Below are 19,664 nucleotides of genomic sequence, written 5' to 3'. Positions count from 1 at the left end.
AAAATTAAATTTATAAACACTCTTTCCACCACTAAATTTCTTATTTTTTTATCTACTTTTCACACCCATATTTTAAAAAACCAAGCCAAATTTTGAAAATTAAAAAATGTCATTTTTAAAAATTTGTTTTTGTTTTTAGAATTTGACTAAGAATCCATTTCTTATACTTAGGAAAGATGCAAATTATTGTAAAACTGAAGGAATATACTTAATTTTCAAAAATAAAAATCTTGTTTGATAACCATTTTGTTTTTTTAAAATTAAGTCTATAGACACTACTTCCACCTTCAAATTTCTTCCTTTGTTATCTATTTTTCACCAATAATTTAAAAAACCAAGCTAAATTTTAAAAACTAAAAAAAAAAAAAAAGTAACTTTCAAAAAATTGTTTTTGAAATTTGATTAAGAATTCATCTATTGTACTTGAAAAATATGCAAATTATTGTAAGAAATATAGATGAAATAGACTTGATTTGCAAAAATAAAAACAAAAAATCAAATAGTTACTAAACGAAGTCAAAATGATTATAAAATGAGACCTAAATTTTCTATTAATAGTTAGAATACTAACGGCGATCCTTTAAAAGTCCCCCTACATTACACATATTTCATTATTTTTTGAAGCATCTGACATCTTTTTTTTTTCCCTCCTAACATCAACAATTAAGTCCCAGATGTAAAACAAATGCCAGAATGAAGTTGTAGCCAGAAGTCCTTTTTCTTTGTTCTTCGAGTCCAATAGGAGAAGAGGATTCGACCACATACCTCCGTATGCCAGGACTCGAAGAGGATTCGAACCACATACCTCCGTATGCCATTTGAACCACAGAGCTGTAGCTAGAAATTGATCAACAAAGGAAAATCAAACTAACAAAACTTCCGTATCGTATAATCCATGAAGGGAAGCTGACTTTGAATTGTACTCGGTAACAAAACCATTGTCATTGGCACAATATTTTTTCCTCCCAGTCCCACAAAAAACTCAATGCGTTCTTCACCCTTCTCATTAACGAAGTAAATATTTTAGCCCATGCCATTGATGAAGCAACAAAATCTGAAGTACCAGAGGCCATGGTTATAAACAGATCTTGGCAGCTGTATTGTATCATCTCTTCACGGTCTACTTTTGACGCCGAAGATGTTCCCGCATATGCGTGTGTATGTCTGCCTTCACTACCAGTCGCATGTTTTTCAAATCCTCCCATAGCAACCCATTCCATTCCCGTGCATAGTCGCACGCAGCCTCAAAAACTTCCTGGAATGCCAAAGAAATTTCTTCTTAAGTCGTTTTTTAGGGGAATGTAAGAGTAATATTCGAAGTTAAGAAGCAACATTTGAAATTCATACCCTGGAAGGAAATTCGTCGTAAAAATGTGCGGGAGTAATATCAACCCTATTAAGATCTGATTCCCATAACCTAATCTGTCATGGAATAAAGAGCAACGGAAATGATCAGGAACAGGACAAAGATTTGATAAAATTGTACGATGAGAACATATATGGACATTTTTTATTTCCATGACAAGCACGGGTTGATTTGTAGATAAGAAACCATTGGCTTGACAAACATCAAGGAATTTACTAAAGCAAACCTAACCTGATCTGTGACATTTTCAGGGACTGATGGTATTCTCTCTGCAACACGAGGATGTGCATTCTGCTGTAGAAAAGTAACTATCTGCAAGAAAATAGTCAGATATCAAGCAATTTGAAATGAGAAAACCAGCATAGAAAAGTGTAGTAATGCATTCAATGTAATTGAATGCCTGTGTATTGATGAGTACACAACTGTTTTAATTTAATATTAAATTTATTTGTGAGGTGGCTTAGTATCTCTTGCTCATGCATCCATACACCGTCAACAACTTAATATCCACATCATTCTCAGATAGTCAACTAACAGTCCAAGGAACATTTAGAACCATTTATCAAATCGGAGACACTAAAATGTTCATTTTAGAACTTCAGAGACTAAACAAACACTACACTCAGTCTTTCAATGTTTCAGAGACCAAAGGATTATTTTGCTCATATTTTTTTAGTTAAAAAATATTCGAAGTTTGCATTAAGTTTATGAGAGAATTTAGATTGATGCACATAAGGAAAATAGAAATATTGTTTCTTGTGCATTAGGAGCCAATGCTAGTTGAAGTTCCTTCGTGGCTGGCCGATAACAACGGGTTTGGCACTTGATCCCTACTAACTAGGAATAACCCCCTTGGTGGTCCAAGCCTCAATATTTTTCATGCTAATTGTACGCAATAATATTTAGAATTGGAGAGAATTCTCCAAGTATTTCATTTCCACCACTAGCAAGAATTAACAGTTCTACGAACCCAAAATGTTCTGAATTAAATGAAGCCCAAAGAAGAACTGGTCTACTGCATTCCATTGGCAATTTGAACATAATATAATGGTATCTAATCCCATGCTTCATAAGACTAAGAGTAACATGTGTCAGGGTGAACAAGTAGAAAACTTGCCTGCTCTGCCGTAATCCCATTCTTAAAAGCATTATACAAGCTTTCTTTCGTTATTGCTCCAACTATAAGATTTGGAAGTTGATACTCGATCCTGCAGAAGGACAACTTCGTCTTATTTTACAATTCTTGAACCAAGTAGAAAGTTGATATATGTGATTAGATTGCTGCATTACAGAAAAGGTAATAACTGTGTTCCTCACGCAGTAGGTAAAATGTAGAATGTTGAACTTGAATCATATCCCTATTTAATCAACTATTCCAAGTGCTTCTGGTGAGAATACAATTAAAAAACGGACCTTCTAATAATGAAATGAATCTGTAGTAAGAATTTGACACAAAAGTGAGAGAATTATATGTAGATAAAAAAGGCAGCAGCATTTCTAATTTACACAGGTATAACACTATAACCATTGAATTATCATTAACAAATTATGTAACAGTATTCCAATGATTAATTGGCCCTATTGACCTTACAGAATCCATCACTAGTTGCTTGCACTCGCAAGAAGCAACGTGTTAGGATACTTCCTAACAGGAATCTCAATTTGGAATATATTGAAATATAAAGGAAATGCTACAAGATACCATGTTCAAGGTACTTGGGAACCAACCTCTTGAGCATACTACTAAATCAAGCCCTAAACCATTCAACTATTACCTACCTTCTTTCACTCCCCATCCTTCTATTTATAACCATATTCAGTCACTAACTTCCTATCTAATTACCATTATACCCCTTACTAATACTATACTGATATCCTATCTAAGTACCTCACACAGGGCTAATGACTAAGTTATCCCACTGCTTGCCCCTCTTTCTTTCTCATAACATATGTGAAGTTTCAAGAGGGATCTATCAGGGGTGAGAATTCAAATATAATAAAAGAAGAAGAAAAGGTACGCTGAAAATATTAACTGTATCCAGTAGCCAGTCAATCCTGTAAAGTTATTTTCGAACCAGCTTATATATCCTTCAGTATTTGTGCCAGCTTGTATATCCTCGTCTATTCTCACAGAACAACTACCTAACCCTATGGTCCCTACTACATTAGGTTATCAAAGTAACTCATTAGATGCAAATCGTGTGTAAGTGGCCTATATAAATTTTCCTTATAAAGCATGTCTCATTTACATGGAACCTTAGTGACCTAGTAGGTCAACCCGTTATGGTTAAAACTAACTTGATCATCGTTTATATAATGTAATATAACATTAATTGATGACATGTACCTCGAAAAGAGACGTAATATTTCACAATGTAGTTTGGAAGAAGAATAAGCATACATCCTGAAATTTGTCTCCACGACAACAAATCCCTGGGCATACAACGAGAAGAAAATTAGGAAGAACAAACAATTTCATAGAGCCTTGGGGCAAGGAGTAGAGTCGTGAAATCTGAGGAGTTGTGAAGTTGTGGGGCCACAGTGTAAGGAGTTATATATATATATATAACAGCATAAGGAGTTAATAAAGTATGAAATTGATCTTTTTAGTCTTCGTACCCACAAACTCTTTAAATCAAACACCCACCCAACTCCAACTTCTTGAGTCAAATACCCCTAAAAAGCTTAGTAACTGTAAAGAAAATGAAACTTAAGAGAAATATATCAAATTTAGATAATTCACATTCAGAAATACTCACCTGTTTCCTTGAAGAAGAATCTGCCAAACTCATTGAAAGATTTGTGGCTAATTTAGTAGGTATGAACCAACTGTCTTTTCTACCCTGGACAAATTAACAGCAAATGGCACAACAGAAAAAGAAAAAGACGAGGTTAAAATAAAGTAAAAATTTGAGTAAAGGTCATGTTCAACTTAAAAAGCAGAAGAGGCTAGCCAAAAACCTGCTGAAGCTTAACTAGTCCCAGATCAGCAAGGTCCTTGATAGCATACCTCTGTTCATCTGTCAGTGTATCAATATCATAAGCCTACAAAACAAAGAAGACACAAGTTGGTAATTGGACAAGTAAATAGTATACAGATTAGTTTTACAAAATTTAGTAATATGGATTATTAGTATTTATTAAAGTTATCAGAGGATCAGTGTGCAGCTGTTATTGATTAAGAGACGGAAGAGAGGAATGAAGAAGGTTTTGAAGTTAGATTGTTGAGGTAATATGGCTCTCTCAAAATCAGAGTATAAAAGGTCCACAATGGAATATCCAAAACTTGCCAGTGGGGGAAGGGAGAATCACATTTAGGGTATGTGCCTAAAGGTTGAATGGATTGTAGCATACTAGTTTGTTTGTTTGTTTTTTCTCACTGAAGTTTCAAAGGGGAGAATTTGTAAACAGGTTAATACCCACTTAGACCTATGGGAACAGAAGCAAAATCAGTTCCAGAGGTTTCACCTCGGCTATCTTTCGGCTTAAGAAGGCAGCAGTGAGAATGAAAGAAGAAATGTGTAAGTGCCTTTTTGTCTGATGGGGAAAGACCCACTTTAGTGCAATTTACAAAAGTATGCCTATTTATTTGATGTATCTATTGAAAATCCAAGTGGCTAAGCTTTTGGAGAGTATGCTGAGAAACCTCGTATGGGCCAGAGAGGGTATTGACAATGCCAGCCATCTAGCTGATTGGAGGAGGGTGTCTAACTACCAAAAGAGCGTGGATTTGGATAAGGCAATCTGAAGGAGAGAAATTTAGCACTTGCGTCTAAATGGCACTGATAGAGACAATTGATTTACATCTACTTGTTCCCCATAGGAAAATGAGAAGCAGCAAACCTTGGAAGTTTGTGGTATGGTGCAAAAAGAATTAGGAGTTTCTCCTTCATAAAAGTTCGTAGGCTTCCAATATTCCTCTGAAGCTAGTTTTCTACAGAATTCAATTGCCCAGTTCTAAAAATGAAGAGTTAGCTGATTGCCGAAATCAGAGAAACTAAAAGATTGAAATAAAACCATAGTCCAAAGTGGCAACCTGACAGATTGAGATGGAAATTGGACAAACTCTAGACTTCAAATGATAACCGTTCTTATCTAATAGAGTAGCAACTTGTTTAAGGATACCTGAAGTAGAGGCATGGAAACCCAAAGAAAATTATACTTCTCATTTTGCATCTTGTTATGAGGAGGATCAATATAGGCCAAACTTACTCAACGGAAACCCCATATGATCTGTCTCTCCTTGTGCCACATGCACAGGAAATATGGAAACTTGACCACAATGCAGCAAGTGTTGATGAAAGAAACTCTAGACATCTTCGGGACAAGTTTAGAGGGAAAGATGATTTTGTAAGACGATCAAACTCAATGCATTTAATATTCTTGTATGACAATGTCAATTGGAGGAATCTGTTGTAATCCCAGTTGTTCTTTATTGGGTTGATGCCAACTTGTATTTTATTCTCCCCAATTATTCACTCTTATGATAGAGGGAAACAGAACTAAAGCCCGTTGTTTATTTTCTAGATCACACAAACTCTGTCACCAGAAGAGTGACAGACATTATATGATTATATAAACGAAAAAGAATATGGATAAAATTCCAACCAAATTCAACCTGACCATAAACAAGCTAAGGTAAATTAGGGATTAGTGCAAAGTATAACAAACTAAACATAATTAATCTGTGTTAAGAAAAATATTTACTCCTGAACCAACTCAAAGTAGTTTGGTATTAAAATGATATGAAGCAACAAGACTTTTAAAAGAGAGTTCTACGATGAGATAAAAGAAGAACACGACAATAAAAGATAAAGATGTAAAAGATAATCAAGGAATTTAAACCTCTCCTGTCACGTGAAAACTGAGCTCTAGAAGAAAAGAAATCAAATCTGCAGGATCCACACCTCGTTCCTGCACCATATTGATTAAGCATGCATTTAGAATAGAGGACTGTGAGTTGTCACTTATTATAAGAAAATAAATAATAAAATTACACAGTCCAATGAGTCTAAGGAGAATGGTCTAAAATTAACAATAGTTGCTTTTCGTTAGGAGTAACAGCAGTCCATCATTCAGATTCGAATTGAAAATTAAAGACAGAAATAGAATAGATATAGCTTTTCCTAAGAGGAATGCAATAGGATATGACAATAAAAATGGAAAACACAAACCTCAGCGTTAGATATATATTCTCTGATGATATACCAAAGTTGTGCATTTGTTTCCATCAACTGAAGTTTACATTTATCACAAGAATCCCTGGTGAGACAGATGAGACAGATTAATGGGGATTTCAAGAGGTCTATGGTTCATGTGATTCATACCAAGAACTGGAAACCACTCTCAGTTAATCGTGGAGCTTCTTTATCCCTGGATACCACATGTAACATTTTATCAGATATAAGAAGTGAGCACTATATATAAACGAGTGTACATTGAACAAGATTTTAACCTCTGACTTAAAAGGCCTTTCTGGAAAACTTTCATCACAGAAGAACTAATATTTGATGGCTTCTCTGCTTGGCCGGAGTTTATCAATTGCAGCAAGAAGCACTGAACTGACACAATAACAGGTCAGAAGAATATCAATCAAAACTTGTAGAGTAGGCAACTTAGAAGACTGGTTGCCTAGGATCGAGTCCAAAAGGATGGAATCAATACTAGCCGAAGAATAAACTAGAAAGGATGCAATCAAAAAACAGATGATTAAAATTATTTTGTTAACTGTCCAACCTCCCACTGATCCAGAGCATAAGCCTTAAGTTCTTCTAAACTTGGAAGCCTCACGGTTATATTAGCAGGCATTGGTTCTCTGGCTAGAACTTCACTGCAAGATCGTAAATTCATTCTCATTTTTTAAACCAAGAGTAAAACACTTTTAAATGTTAAAATCAAGGAGTCTAAACTCCAGGATCGGCTTCTTCGTATAGAAGATGAGTAATCATATACTTGAATTTAATGAATGCAAATAAGGGAGCAAGTAAAAAGAAAATATGCAGATATTAAGAAAGATCCATGCATCAGAATGTTTGTGCTGAACTGAAAAGAAAGGAAATGAGACAAATAACGTATCCCTCCTTGCATATCTGGTTTAGAGATGCATTCATTAAGCCAAGTGAGAGAAAACTTACCCATGTATTAAAAGCTTTTGGAGGTTTGCTTGGAACATTGGATTTAGCCTGTAGGTTGTTTCTCTTTTCCTATCAATAAAATAAGGATTCATAGAAAAGATTACAATATAGGATTGGGTTGAGGACTACAAACCATGCAAAACTGCTGATAGAATTATAAACAATTTTAGTGAGATCAAAACAGAAATAATGCAAAAGCATTTACATATTGCACCACGAGTTCATAATTAAAGTTCTCCTTGCAGGAACCTCTCAGTTCTGATAATATCATGATATGAACATGCAGGCCATCTATCAACTGTTAGAAAGAAATATTGACGAGAGAGATGAAGATAAAAGAAATAATAATAATAAAAAAAAAAAAAAAAAAACAGTCCACAAACTTGGCCTTACTCTTGAACCCTTGAATGTCAGCTTTCTTGGATCTATAACTAACAATGCATTTGAAAAGAATTATGAAAGAATATCAAATTCTTAAAGAGAATAAACACCTATCCGCAGTCTCAATAAATACTCTCAATTGAATCAATCGATCAACAGCAACCTTATACTTCGAGACTCCATCTGGGAGCACCCACTCCTCCATGGACTTGGCTGAAACTGGAGCATCAATGTATAACATTTGTAAAACAAACTTCTTAGCGAGTGGTGGAAGTGACCTGATTACAAAAGATGATTGGCACTCTTATAAATGAGAACCTCCGAAACTAGGATTAAGTAGCTACTTTTAAGTTAAATTCACTTGCAAATACCTAACCTTGGCCACAGTTCTCTAACTCAAAGAACGAGAAGGGAGAAAAAAGAAGGAAAAAAAAATTAAAAAACATTGAAATTTAGAACATTTCATTCGATTAAAAAAAAGATTCAGCTTCAATGACCAACATGCTTACATACAAACTCGAGGTTTTAGTGGATTCAATTATAAATACGAGCCGAAACAATTAAAGCATTTAGAATCGTAAGCAAGAACCTGAGAATGGCTTCGCAGATGAATGCATTCTCATAGAGTTGATCAAGCTTCATGGGGGGCAAGGAGGCCACCATGTCCATAAAATTCTTCGCTATGATCTTTACTTGAGGCATTTTGGATTAGCTTTCCTCCTTCCTGTAGCGAGTCCGTTAGGGTTCAACAAAACTTTGAGCAAGCAAAGGAGAATTCTTGAAGCGTTGGATACACAGAATCACGTATTACAAAGAATGGCAGCTTCCAGGTCGAGAGCGGGGCTGCAATGAGCATTAATAGCCAATGGTGAAGTTTTTGGGATCCTCTAAAATCAATAAATTGATGGAAAAGTATTCAAGCGGTTCGGGTATATTTATCTTTGTGCATCCACTAAGTTATCAAATCATAATGTTTTATGTGAAAAATTCTTTTTATTTTTTTATAGATTTCAATCATTTTTTTAGTATGAAAGATGAAAGAGGAAACGTAGAGATAGATGCACCAGTATTATTCTAAATTAATTAACAGCCTGCTTTGAGTCTCAAATCGGAATGATGATGAAGGACAATAAACCATGCAATGTCCAATTCTTCTTTCAATTGATTATAAGTCACTCATTTTTTAGGTTATCATTGGCTTTTCATAAATTATTTAGCAACGATTTTCTTTTTATAAGATATTTAGCAACAGTTTGATATGGTATTTTTACTCACTAATGAGTCATTTATTTATGAGCCAAGTAAATGAGTGAAGTATCAAACTTCTTTTTGTTTGAAATAGGTAAGGTTATGGGATATATTTGCATATATCAGAAAACATTTGAACCTCTTAATTCGATATATTGTTGAGCTAAAAAAAGTGTGAATTATTTTACCAAAAATAATATTATATAATACTTTTTATTGTTATTAAAAAATGAAAATATTTAGTATAAGTAGGACACTCCTTATTTCTCGATTATACTTTAAACCTAAAATAAAACAAAATTTTGATTGATAAAAGGATTCTTAAGTTAAAATGTCTTCATTTATTATGCTATATAATTTTTTTATACATTTATTAAATAAAAGAAAAAACAATACTTTTATCCATGTTATGTTCTCTTTAAAAATCTATGAAACAATGTTGTATATAGTTGATGAATCTCGTCTGGTCACTCCAACCTTGTTGAGTGCCATATTTGATTCAAGCACTTGATCTCAAGTTGACCTGCAAAAAAACCTACACCGGTATAGTATCAAATTAGATACACTCCAATATCTAAATAGTACACGAAATGTTTAGTTAAGTTAAATATTCATAATATTGTTTACTCTTGAGGTGGTAGAATGTTTATATTTATAGTCTATAGTTTGGGGCATGTACAATGTTGAAAGGGAGCAAGCTCAACTAAATGATTGAAGACTATAGGGCATGACTTCCCATTTGTGAGCACATTGATCCTCAAGGTTTCCTTGGGCCTATTATACACGTCCATAGAAAACATATCTTAAAACGAGAAATTTTTTTATTAAAAAAAAACCACAACAAACCAAAAACAAAACAAAAATAAGGAACTAAAAACCATTAATGATAACATTTTTTTTCGTTTGACTAAATAAATCAAAACCTACCAGTCGCTAAATTCTATGTAAACTTAATACAAAGTCTAAGTATATGGCATACACATATATTATTATTATTATTATTATTATTATTATTATTATTATTATTATTATTAAAAAAACGAGGGTCTTTTTTTTTTTTTGGTAAGCCCAAACATGAGACTTTAACACATATATATTAACTAGCTTTTAAGAAAATCAGGGTTAAATAGAGATTTTAAAATTGACTGAGACTAGAAATTTTTATCACATACAGAAAAAAGTTTTTTTTTCCTCAAACAACGAATAAAAAATGGGAGAGTGAACTTTTGACCTCGTATGAGTAGATGTCAATTAAGTTAAAGCTCAATCTACAACAATCATATTGGCCAAGTGTTTGGACCTCAATCTAGATGATACTAAATGATTTGACCATGTGGGCAAGTAATGAGAAATTATGTCTCGTGGAGACAACTTACTAACATAACGTTATAAATTATACCCTAAGCTTTTTCTTTTTGTTTTAAAAGATCCAACAAAACTCATAGAAATTGGTCTTGCTCTCGTTATCAGTAAATTCACCCATAACATAACATTTCTTGGAATGAGAAACACCATAACTTAGAAACAGATCATCTGAACAGCCATTTCATGAGGTTGGCAGTCGGAAAACATCTCCCAAAGACCCAACTCTCGATTTCAATATATATATATATATATAAATGAAAACTACATTTCTCAAATCCCTAATGAAATGAATCCTGCTAATATACTTTTACGAGCTCAGTGTAAATGCACAGAAGAAAAGCAAGCTACAGCAGAACAACCGGTCCCCAATTCCCCAATTCCCTATATTAAATTATCGTTTCACAAAATTCTCCAACTTTTGAAGCCAGAGCAATGGAAGCTACAACAAGGAAGACAATTAGCAACTCTCAGCATACAGGACAAACATCTATGTCAGAGACCAAAGTCCTTTCACAGGCAAGGAAGGACTGCACTTACAAGTGACTGTCATAATATATAATCCAACAGAATATGGAAGCCCACGTGCGGGAAAACATAGCAATGGGAGACGTCAGCCTGCGTTGGAATTGAGATTGCTGGTTAGAAGGATTTCAGAGGAATGTTAAGAAGTTAAAAGAAAACTAGAACCTAAACAGACTGACTACAATTTTGTTGCGTCAGGTTTCCTCGTTTATCTGCATCATGTTGCTATGCAGAAGTGCTTGGTAAATCTTCATTTTTGGCAATGGATTCAGCGATTGGAGGTCGTGGGGATGGTTTTGAAACAACAGGCACTGGCTTTGCAGGCCTGTTTGGTTGGATTTTGTCAGCTTTCTCTGGTTCGACATCAAACTGATCAAGAATAGAAATGTCATCAGATCAACTAAGACTACAACATCAAGAACATTGTAGTTGTTGAATATAAATACAAAGCAAAGTGTAAAACAATATCATAATGGCAAGATATTAACAGAAAAGTGAATGTGTTTGCTGCATTTTAACTAGGTAATGCTTAATTTTAACTGTTTGAAAGAAAAGAACAGGGAGGATAGCACGACTTTCAACCATTCGTCATTTAACGACAATGCCAATGTCTTGCTGCATGTATAGGCTGAATACAGATAGAAAATCATGTTGCAGAGAGAAGGCACTAGTACTGTAAGTAGGAATAACAGAGAAATGAGTGCATAGAGTTTCATGTCCATGATTCAGTTCAAGGTTTTAAATCATGACAGCCGACTTTCATCAAACATACAATTGTGGTTTTCGACACGCAAGAGTTCTTCATCCCCATAGCAATCTAATACCAGAGGATTTTTAAACTGAGCCGCAGATCATATTTGGGATAGGACATTTTACCAAGCATATAAAATGAGTTTTCCGACTACAACATCACACAATTACTTTTCACCAACTACAATATCAAACTTACCTTAAAGCCGCAACCAGATACACAGGCATGGAAACATTCCTGCGAGAATCAAAGAGTCAAAATCCAAAAGTATAACAAAGACATTGTCTGTAAAGAAAGATACTACATATAAACATAGTATTAAATTTTTGTCAACATGTCGATATTTCCACATTTCCGTGAGTTTGATATTGACATGAGGAGTGGATCGATATTTCCATTATATCATTAAAAAAATCATGAAACATAATAATTAAATAACAACATATAACTAATATAAATAATAGACCGGTTAAATTGTTCAAAAATCATAAAATATTTATTTACTAATTTAAATTTAATTTTTGGAGTTATTTTACAAATTTTTCAGAAATATTCATCAAAAACGAAATTTTGTCGATATTTCCATAGAAATTTCCGTAAAATCAAGACCTCAATATTTCCATGCACATCGACATTTTAAACATTGCATATAAATTAACTGAAAATCTTCCTAGTTCACATAACTTCTGTCAGAGTGGGGTGGAGGAGGAAGAGGAAAGAGCAGGTTTGTTGATTAACAGACAAGTGGATTGCTGAGATGTTGAACTTGCGAAGTTTAAGGTTAAACCTCAGGTATGGTGAAATCATCAGAGTTAAAGAAAATGCCAGCAAAAAACAACAAGACGATTAAGTACCTCTGAGTAACTGGCAGACCCAGGAGATCGGTCAATGTAAGCACTCCACTGGTGGTCCTTAAATACAGGATCCTTATAGCATATCTCAGTGCATTCTTCCAAGCCTTGCGACTCAATTACAGCAAGAATTTATATTGACAAACAACATAAAAAAGTCGATAGGTAACAGATTTCCATGGTCTTAAAATTATACACCAACAAACAAGTTATCCTATAAGGATTTCCTAATCACTAAAAACATATTAATAACTGGTAAAAGTTAAAAATATATATCAAGGTAAATAATAAACTCAATGACCGGATATTAATCTAGCAAAAACACACTCAAACAGAAAAATCAGCGAACTTTCCACCAAATGCCAATATTTACCACAATTCATATTAACCCAACCAACAGTGCAAGTCAGGATTTTGACAAGAGAGCTTTCTAGACCAGGTAATGTACCATTTGAAAGAAAACGGCACTAACCACTCCAACTAAGCTTGAGGGTTTGGAGGGGCATTCCACAATAGTGTCCATTGTTTCAATACAGTAAAAAATCAAAGCGGAAGCAGACAAAATTTTAGTTAGACCAGTAGTTTTCTGCCTAGAACAATTGTTGCTGAAAATATCTACAGCAAGTTGTAGCATTCAACCCAACTTAACCCTTTGCCCCAAAATTTCAATGAACCTCAACAAGCTAATCAATTGAACACACAAAAAGTTATGACATGTACACTTGCTAGAAAATAGATTAGATCACACAAAACCACAAGAAATGTATGCTCTAACTCGCAAGTAAGAAAACAGGAAAATTACATCTAGATGAAACTTATAGGATATAGTGAAGTGAAGGAATGAAAGAAGAAGAGAAAAAAAAAAAAAAAAATACTACTCACATTCCTCCCAGGCCTCCCCATCTGCATCACACCCTTTTTTGCAAAATACCCGCCCTACATTGAAACCATCGAGATTATGCAGAAGCGGAAAAAGTATAATCAGACTACTCAAATTCGTATAAACGAAACTAATATTATAAGACTTCTATTATAACGACATCGTCTTATTATCAGATTCCAAAGGATCCCACGTGAAACAAACAACTTTGTTCGTAAGTAAACACTATTCACTGCCCAAGTCAAATAGATGAATATCCTCACGGGACGCCCAAATCCATTATCACAAATACAATTCATCAAACCTCAAATTCCCAATAAGTAACATAGGGTTAAAGTATATTCTCCGACAGTCAATTACTAGAACAAATGCGTTCATTCCCATCAACAGATTCATCAAAATACTCTTTCCTGGCAAAATCATGTGTAATCAGACACGAGGAATTCAACATTTCACAATGATAATTTGCATTCGACGAGTTATAGAGAACGGACATACACGACGTGAGTTTCTAGCTATACATCAAGAAAGTATCTTAAACAAACAAAGCAAATCGCACCATCTTAGAACATGGGTAATGAAATAACCGAAGAATTGCGTAACAAATATAGCAAAATAGAGAAAATGGTGTAAAAATGGAAGATGGAGGAGGATGTACAAGGAATCTGGGTGAGGGCTGCGTATTTCTGCGTGCATTGGTTTCCACAAGGAGACGCCCATTGTTGCGGTATCATCATATAATACACAGCCTCCTTCCAATCTTCACCGCTCTCTGCCGATTGTTTTCTTCTTCTCTGTTTGAAGTGTTGAGGAGCCCAAAAAGAATGAAAATGCGAATGCTCGCATTCTTTTCCTTATTCTGTTCTCAATACACAATTACAAATTTAGGTTTATATTTTCGAATTTTATATTAAATTTACTAGATGCTAAATTTAAATTTAGAGTTTGATTAGGGCTAAACTTTAAATTTATATATAAGAGATTAATGGTTGACATAACCTATTAAATATAGATTTGAAAATTCAATTACTTTTCTATACAAAATTAAAGGTAGATAAATCTATTAAATATTTTAAAAGTCTCTGACTAAATATACACAAATTCTAAAGTTGAATAACTAATTCTGTAATTTTTTTTTTTTATCTTGTGTGTATTTTCCTTGGGTTAGATGTTGTAGTAAAAGGAAAGTTTTAGGAGAGTGATAAATGATGAAATTATGATTGATCAAATATACCAAAATGAATCAATCTATTTGCAAATATATTGAAATGTTATTGTCTATCAACGATAAACATCTATGATAGATACTGATAGATATCTATCATTATCTATATGGACAGTAATATTTTATTGTATTTAAAAATATTTTCAACAGTTTTTTCATTAAAAAGGGTTACCCTTAAAATTAATTGGAATGAGAGATTTATTTCGTTTGATATCATTTTTCTATTTGTCTTTGTTTTTTTTTTTCTTTTTTTAGTGACAAATATATTTTTCTGAAACTTGAAGTGACTTTTGAAAACTTGAATGCACGATATATTATATAACAAAAACAAAAGATCATATGCAACATTAAAACATATGTTATTATATCAATAGATCCTTAAATTGGAAGAGAGAATGTCGATATATTTGATATCGTTCGTAAATACCCATAGATAGTACAAAAAAATATCATCTAGAAGTATTATATGAACATACATCCTAGTAGCAATAATATCTCTAACTTGATTTGTGATTAAAGACGATTAAATTATATACCTTTTTAATTTCTTTATTTACATAAATACATGTCAATATCGATATTTTATTTGTATATCTAACAATATATCCGCAAAATTGAAATGCCAATATTGACACCGATATCAATATCCTTAGTCATAGCTAGATGCAAATAGTGTTTATATTTATAAAATTAGTTTTCAAACACACAAATTTGATTCTGTTTGGTAACTATTTTGTTATTTATTTTGTTTTTTAAAACTAAGCCTAGACTACATCCACCTCCAAATTTATTATTTTGTTATCTATTTTTCACCAATAGTTTAAAAAACCATGCCTTTGAAAATTAAAAAAAAAAAAACTTTCAAATGGTTTTTTTTTTTAATTTAGTTAAGAAAAATGCAAATCACATTAGGAAATGTGAATGAAACAGACTCAATTTTTAAAAATAAAAATAAAAAAGCATTTAGTAACCATTTTATTTGTTTATTTTAATTATCTGTCTCAATTTATTTTAATATTTTTCTTTTTTACTTTATCGTTACCATCACTTGTTGAGTTTGGGGTGAGTTTTTTTTTTTCAATTATATTTTTTATAAATATTTTTAAGTTTTTCTATTGCTAAAATTTTATTTTTCTATTTTATTATTTCGTCATGTTTCAACTTCAAATTATCTTAGTCTCGACAACGGTAAATTCTCTTCTTGTTAAACAAAATTATAAAATTTTTATGATTACGACGGTAAGTAATCTAGCATGCACAATTATATTGATTATGACCATAAATAATTTAGATTCTTTATTTACGTATTTCAAAAAGTTTCTAAATATCATGGATCGTAGCTATATTGGTTGCGACTAAACTTCTCACTAAAAATAGTTTTATTTATTTCTATGCATAATTCGATATTACAAATTCAATATTAGTATTTTTAATTTCAATAAAATTTTCATGCACAATTATTATAAGTTCAAAATTAACAAATAAAAACCATGACTTAGTTGACAAACATGGAAGAAAGGGTTTAACACTAAAAAGGATATATTATAAGGACTTTCAATTAAAGAAAAAAACAAACATGTGATTGCATTCTTATTGCATCTCATTCTCATTACCGAGCCTAGCTCATTTATATATTAAATAATTAGAGAATAATATTATCCTAAAAATGAATATTTTATTATTAATATTTAAAAATCCAGTTATATATGGTATTTAGGTTTTTTATATTATATTAATATATTATAAATAGAATGTAATATTGCATAATGGATGCATTACGTTTATGAAAAGTTCATTTCCCCGTTTTTTTTTTTTTTAATTTATAATTATTAATATTTAATGTAGATGTTTATATTTTAAATAATTTAATATGGTTATTACACTAGAGGAATATAGAGCAGTGACTAATAAGTGAGATTGCATATTCAACATTTTGGTTTTTTTTTCTATTATTGAATAATGTCCTTAAGTTATTAATAGTATTAACTACGATGATTGTTTAGCTGATTATCATAAACGCGTTCGATGTCCATAGATTGTTGGATCAACCAATAGCATAAATATGTGGTTTAGTCATGGTTTTATTTGTTAATTTGAACTTTTTATATAATTGGTGCATGAAAATTTTTATTGAAATTAAAATACGCAATAATGAGTATCATTAGGATATATACCTACGGACCTGATACAATGATGTGCATTGTACACATATTATGAGATATTAAACTAAATTTTTAAGTTAGAGAAGCATTTTAATGTCCGCTAACTCTATATATATGTGTAGTAGACTTAACGTTATCGCATGATATTTATAGGAAATCACTAGTTTTCGAAAGATACCTTAATTATAGAATCTAAATTTATATTGAGGGTCAGGTCGAGATCACACTCATACTTTTACCTTAACATTGTAGAGTTACATCTGTGCAATCAGACTCATTACGAATACGTAGCTTACCTGTGGTTCAATCATACATAAAAAATTTTATATATATTTGTAGTCATAAGACAAGGAAGTAGAATTATAACCGTATAGTTGTCGAGACAGTATGTAGTATACATTTTTTAAAGCTCTTATAAGAACTAGTATCATGCAGAACGTAATAAAAAGAAAAATAGTTGGTAAATTTAGAAATAGAAAATAGACTCTTAGAAGAAGCTAATTTTGATTAAAAAAAATATTAATTGAAGTAAATAAAAAATTTGCACTCAACCCACCGGAAACCTCTCAAACGCTAATTCAGATGACACTCTGGTTAGAAGGATCCACTCTAGTCACTCAAGAACATAACTATAACATACTCTGGGGTAGGGAGTGAGGATTATTATATAGTAGACAGAGATGCATTTTATTCTTTCTTCGTTGTAAGACATATATAGTGTGAGTCTATTTGGGGTGAGGTTCTTATGATTCTTTATCAATATTATATTTTTTGTGAGAATCATGGGTACGTGTCCAACGTTCCGTTTTTAATCTCTAAGTGCTATGTTTTACACAGATACCATTTTATTTTTCTATTTTATTATTTCGTCATGTTCAAACTTCAAATATCTTAGTCTCGACAACGGTAAATTCTCTCTTGTTAAACACAAAATTATAAAATTTTTATGATTACCGGTAAGTATCTAGCATGCGAATTATATGATTTTTACACATATTAAAAATTCTGTAGTGATAATGTATGACTTAACGATATGCAAAAAATATTAAATATTAGGATTCTATTTATTATTTATCGATATATTTTCAAAATAGTTTCTAATATATTCCATATAGGGTGATCTGTAGCTATAGTTTGGCTCTTTGCGAACATCTAAAAAAACAACTCTCATCTAACGTTATTCAGCAGCTGAGTAGACAACAGTTATGTTTGTAGTTTATCTCTGCTATGCATAATGGTCGATAGGTTTACAAGTTTGATTCTAAGTGATATAAATATTTTTTAATTTCAAATACATATTCATATCTCATGCTACTAATTATTTAATAATATCAACCTAAATTAACAAATTTATAAGAACCGATCTTCGACTCTTAAGATTAGACTCAATAGCAAAGTAAGAATAAAGAAGGTTTATAACAATTTACACTACAAAAGACAATGTGAATGGTAAATGTATCACTAGAGGAACTAAAAAGGAACTTTGCAAATTGCAATTATAATTAGTTATTATAATAACAAACTATCGTCGATTGTAGTACTAGATCGTTATTAGCATCTCATTTACTACATTACAAAGAAACCTGTAATACTCATTAAAATATAAAGAGAATAACAGTAGAATAAGATCATATTCCCACGTTATATTAATATAATTTTTTTATTAATTTATTATTATTAATTATTTATAAAATAAAATAATAATTCTTATTAGTACATGTTGTATATTGATCACAGTGAGACACATGCTGCATATACTATTTCAGATTTATAAGTCAAATCACTATGTATGTATTTTCTACTACTTTAATATTGAAAGTCCTTATCGAAATGGATTATTTAATAATAAAATCCCTTATTTTAAAGTGTCTCAATAACATCTATTTCTGCACATGTATTGTTCTAGTATCGCTCAATAGTTCTTTACTAATGGTTGTTTTTTATGTTGTAGATAATTTGATAATATTCATTATATCAATAATTGTGCATGAGGAAAGATTTTATAATAGTGATTAGGAATTATTTATATTATACTAATACTGAATAGTGAACTATTAGTAAATATAACTGACAATACTATGCTATAACGAAATATTAATAGATGCAAGACAAACTTAAAACTGTTAGGCTGAGAAGCTTTAGTCCGGCAATCCGCTGAAATAATAACTGATAGTTCTGACGAGTTTCTATGAAAGTGAGAATTCAAATCTAGTAAATACTTATTTATATGTAAATATACGTAAATAATAGAATCTAAATTATTATGGATCATAATCATAAATTATAATTTGTGCATTTGCTACTTATATACCATTACTTACAGATTTTATATGTTTATTAAGAATCAAAGCGATATCAGGTTATACAATGTAAAACATCTAATTAAAAGTGAAGGAAGACACGATGCCCATTTTTTTTGTGCCCTTTATATGAAATCTGTTTCTCTCCTTGGGTTTGATATCACATATTGGAAGGTCAGAAAAAAATATTCACACACAGATTTGAAATCACAGAGACACTGATAGATCAAAGTTAATCGAAGTTAAGATATGATAATTCTAGTCTACAGGATTGGACACTATCAATAAGGATAGTAACTAGCGCAATAAATTGAATGATTTCATGATAAACATAGACAACGAGCATCAGACAAGACACATACTTAAAGAACCATATCGTTCAGTGACATAAAATATAATTCTTAGTAGAATATAAAAAGAAAAACTATACTAGTACTAGCTGCCACTTTAACATCATAACAAATGCTGATAGGTAAACA

General features: G+C 31.8%; 2 protein-coding genes across 13 annotated transcripts; both read right to left on the bottom strand.

The window, feature by feature from the left end:
* Positions 1-525: 525 nt before the first annotated feature.
* LOC120073725 (general transcription and DNA repair factor IIH subunit TFB2) lies at positions 526-8,792 on the bottom strand. 4 transcript variants are annotated; one of them, XM_039026532.1, is made up of 15 exons: positions 8,471-8,792; positions 7,992-8,159; positions 7,501-7,569; positions 7,103-7,196; positions 6,822-6,922; positions 6,694-6,739; positions 6,541-6,600; positions 6,212-6,280; positions 4,328-4,411; positions 4,126-4,209; positions 3,714-3,799; positions 2,484-2,574; positions 1,598-1,678; positions 1,348-1,422; positions 526-1,255 (listed from the first exon to the last, which is right to left on the bottom strand). In XM_039026532.1, exons 1-15 carry the CDS (start codon positions 8,581-8,583, stop codon positions 1,121-1,123), a joined length of 1,356 nt encoding a protein of 451 aa, XP_038882460.1. In that variant the 5' UTR covers positions 8,584-8,792; the 3' UTR covers positions 526-1,120. The 4 variants fall into 4 exon arrangements, with proteins under 4 accessions (XP_038882460.1, XP_038882461.1, XP_038882462.1 ...); XM_039026533.1 differs by lacking the exon at positions 8,471-8,792 and adding an exon at positions 7,706-7,798 and having other exon boundaries at positions 7,894-8,134; XM_039026534.1 differs by lacking the exon at positions 8,471-8,792 and adding an exon at positions 7,706-7,798 and having other exon boundaries at positions 7,992-8,131.
* Positions 8,793-10,721: 1,929 nt separating this feature from the next.
* LOC120074406 lies at positions 10,722-14,368 on the bottom strand. Of its 9 annotated transcripts, none has more exons than XR_005480988.1 (7): positions 14,157-14,368; positions 13,501-13,554; positions 12,622-12,725; positions 11,966-12,004; positions 11,182-11,385; positions 11,032-11,109; positions 10,722-10,933 (listed from the first exon to the last, which is right to left on the bottom strand). XR_005480988.1 is itself a non-coding variant. In XM_039027522.1 (6 exons), the coding sequence occupies exons 1-5, from the start codon at positions 14,233-14,235 to the stop codon at positions 11,242-11,244; spliced, it is 420 nt and encodes a 139-aa protein (XP_038883450.1). In that variant the 5' UTR covers positions 14,236-14,367; the 3' UTR covers positions 10,722-11,109; positions 11,199-11,241. The 9 variants fall into 9 exon arrangements, 3 of the variants coding, with proteins under 3 accessions (XP_038883450.1, XP_038883449.1, XP_038883451.1); XR_005480989.1 differs by having other exon boundaries at positions 11,192-11,385; XR_005480987.1 differs by having other exon boundaries at positions 11,199-11,385; positions 14,157-14,367.
* Positions 14,369-19,664: the final 5,296 nt, after the last annotated feature.

This window comes from Benincasa hispida, chromosome 3, assembly GCF_009727055.1.
Source record: "Benincasa hispida cultivar B227 chromosome 3, ASM972705v1, whole genome shotgun sequence".
In the NCBI taxonomy this organism is placed as follows: Eukaryota; Viridiplantae; Streptophyta; class Magnoliopsida; order Cucurbitales; family Cucurbitaceae; genus Benincasa; species Benincasa hispida.
The sequence above is the reverse complement of the archived record's forward strand: the minus strand, read 5'-3'. Positions and strand labels throughout refer to the sequence as shown.

Coding starts and splice junctions, on each gene's coding strand:
- LOC120073725 (XM_039026532.1), bottom strand. CDS start 8,583: ATGCCTCAAGTAAAGATCATAGCGAAGAATTTTATGGACATGGTGGCC. Junction 4,412..6,211: donor GTTTTCACGTGACAGGAGAG/GTTTAAATTCCT, acceptor TTTGTTTTGTAG/GCTTATGATATTGATACACT. Junction 4,210..4,327: donor GACTAGTTAAGCTTCAGCAG/GTTTTTGGCTAG, acceptor TAATTTGTCCAG/GGTAGAAAAGACAGTTGGTT.
- LOC120074406 (XM_039027522.1), bottom strand. CDS start 14,235: ATGATGATACCGCAACAATGGGCGTCTCCTTGTGGAAACCAATGCACG. Junction 13,555..14,156: donor AGCCCTCACCCAGATTCCTT/GTACATCCTCCT, acceptor GTTTCAATGTAG/GGCGGGTATTTTGCAAAAAA. Junction 12,005..12,621: donor GGTCTGCCAGTTACTCAGAG/GTACTTAATCGT, acceptor TGATTCTCGCAG/GAATGTTTCCATGCCTGTGT.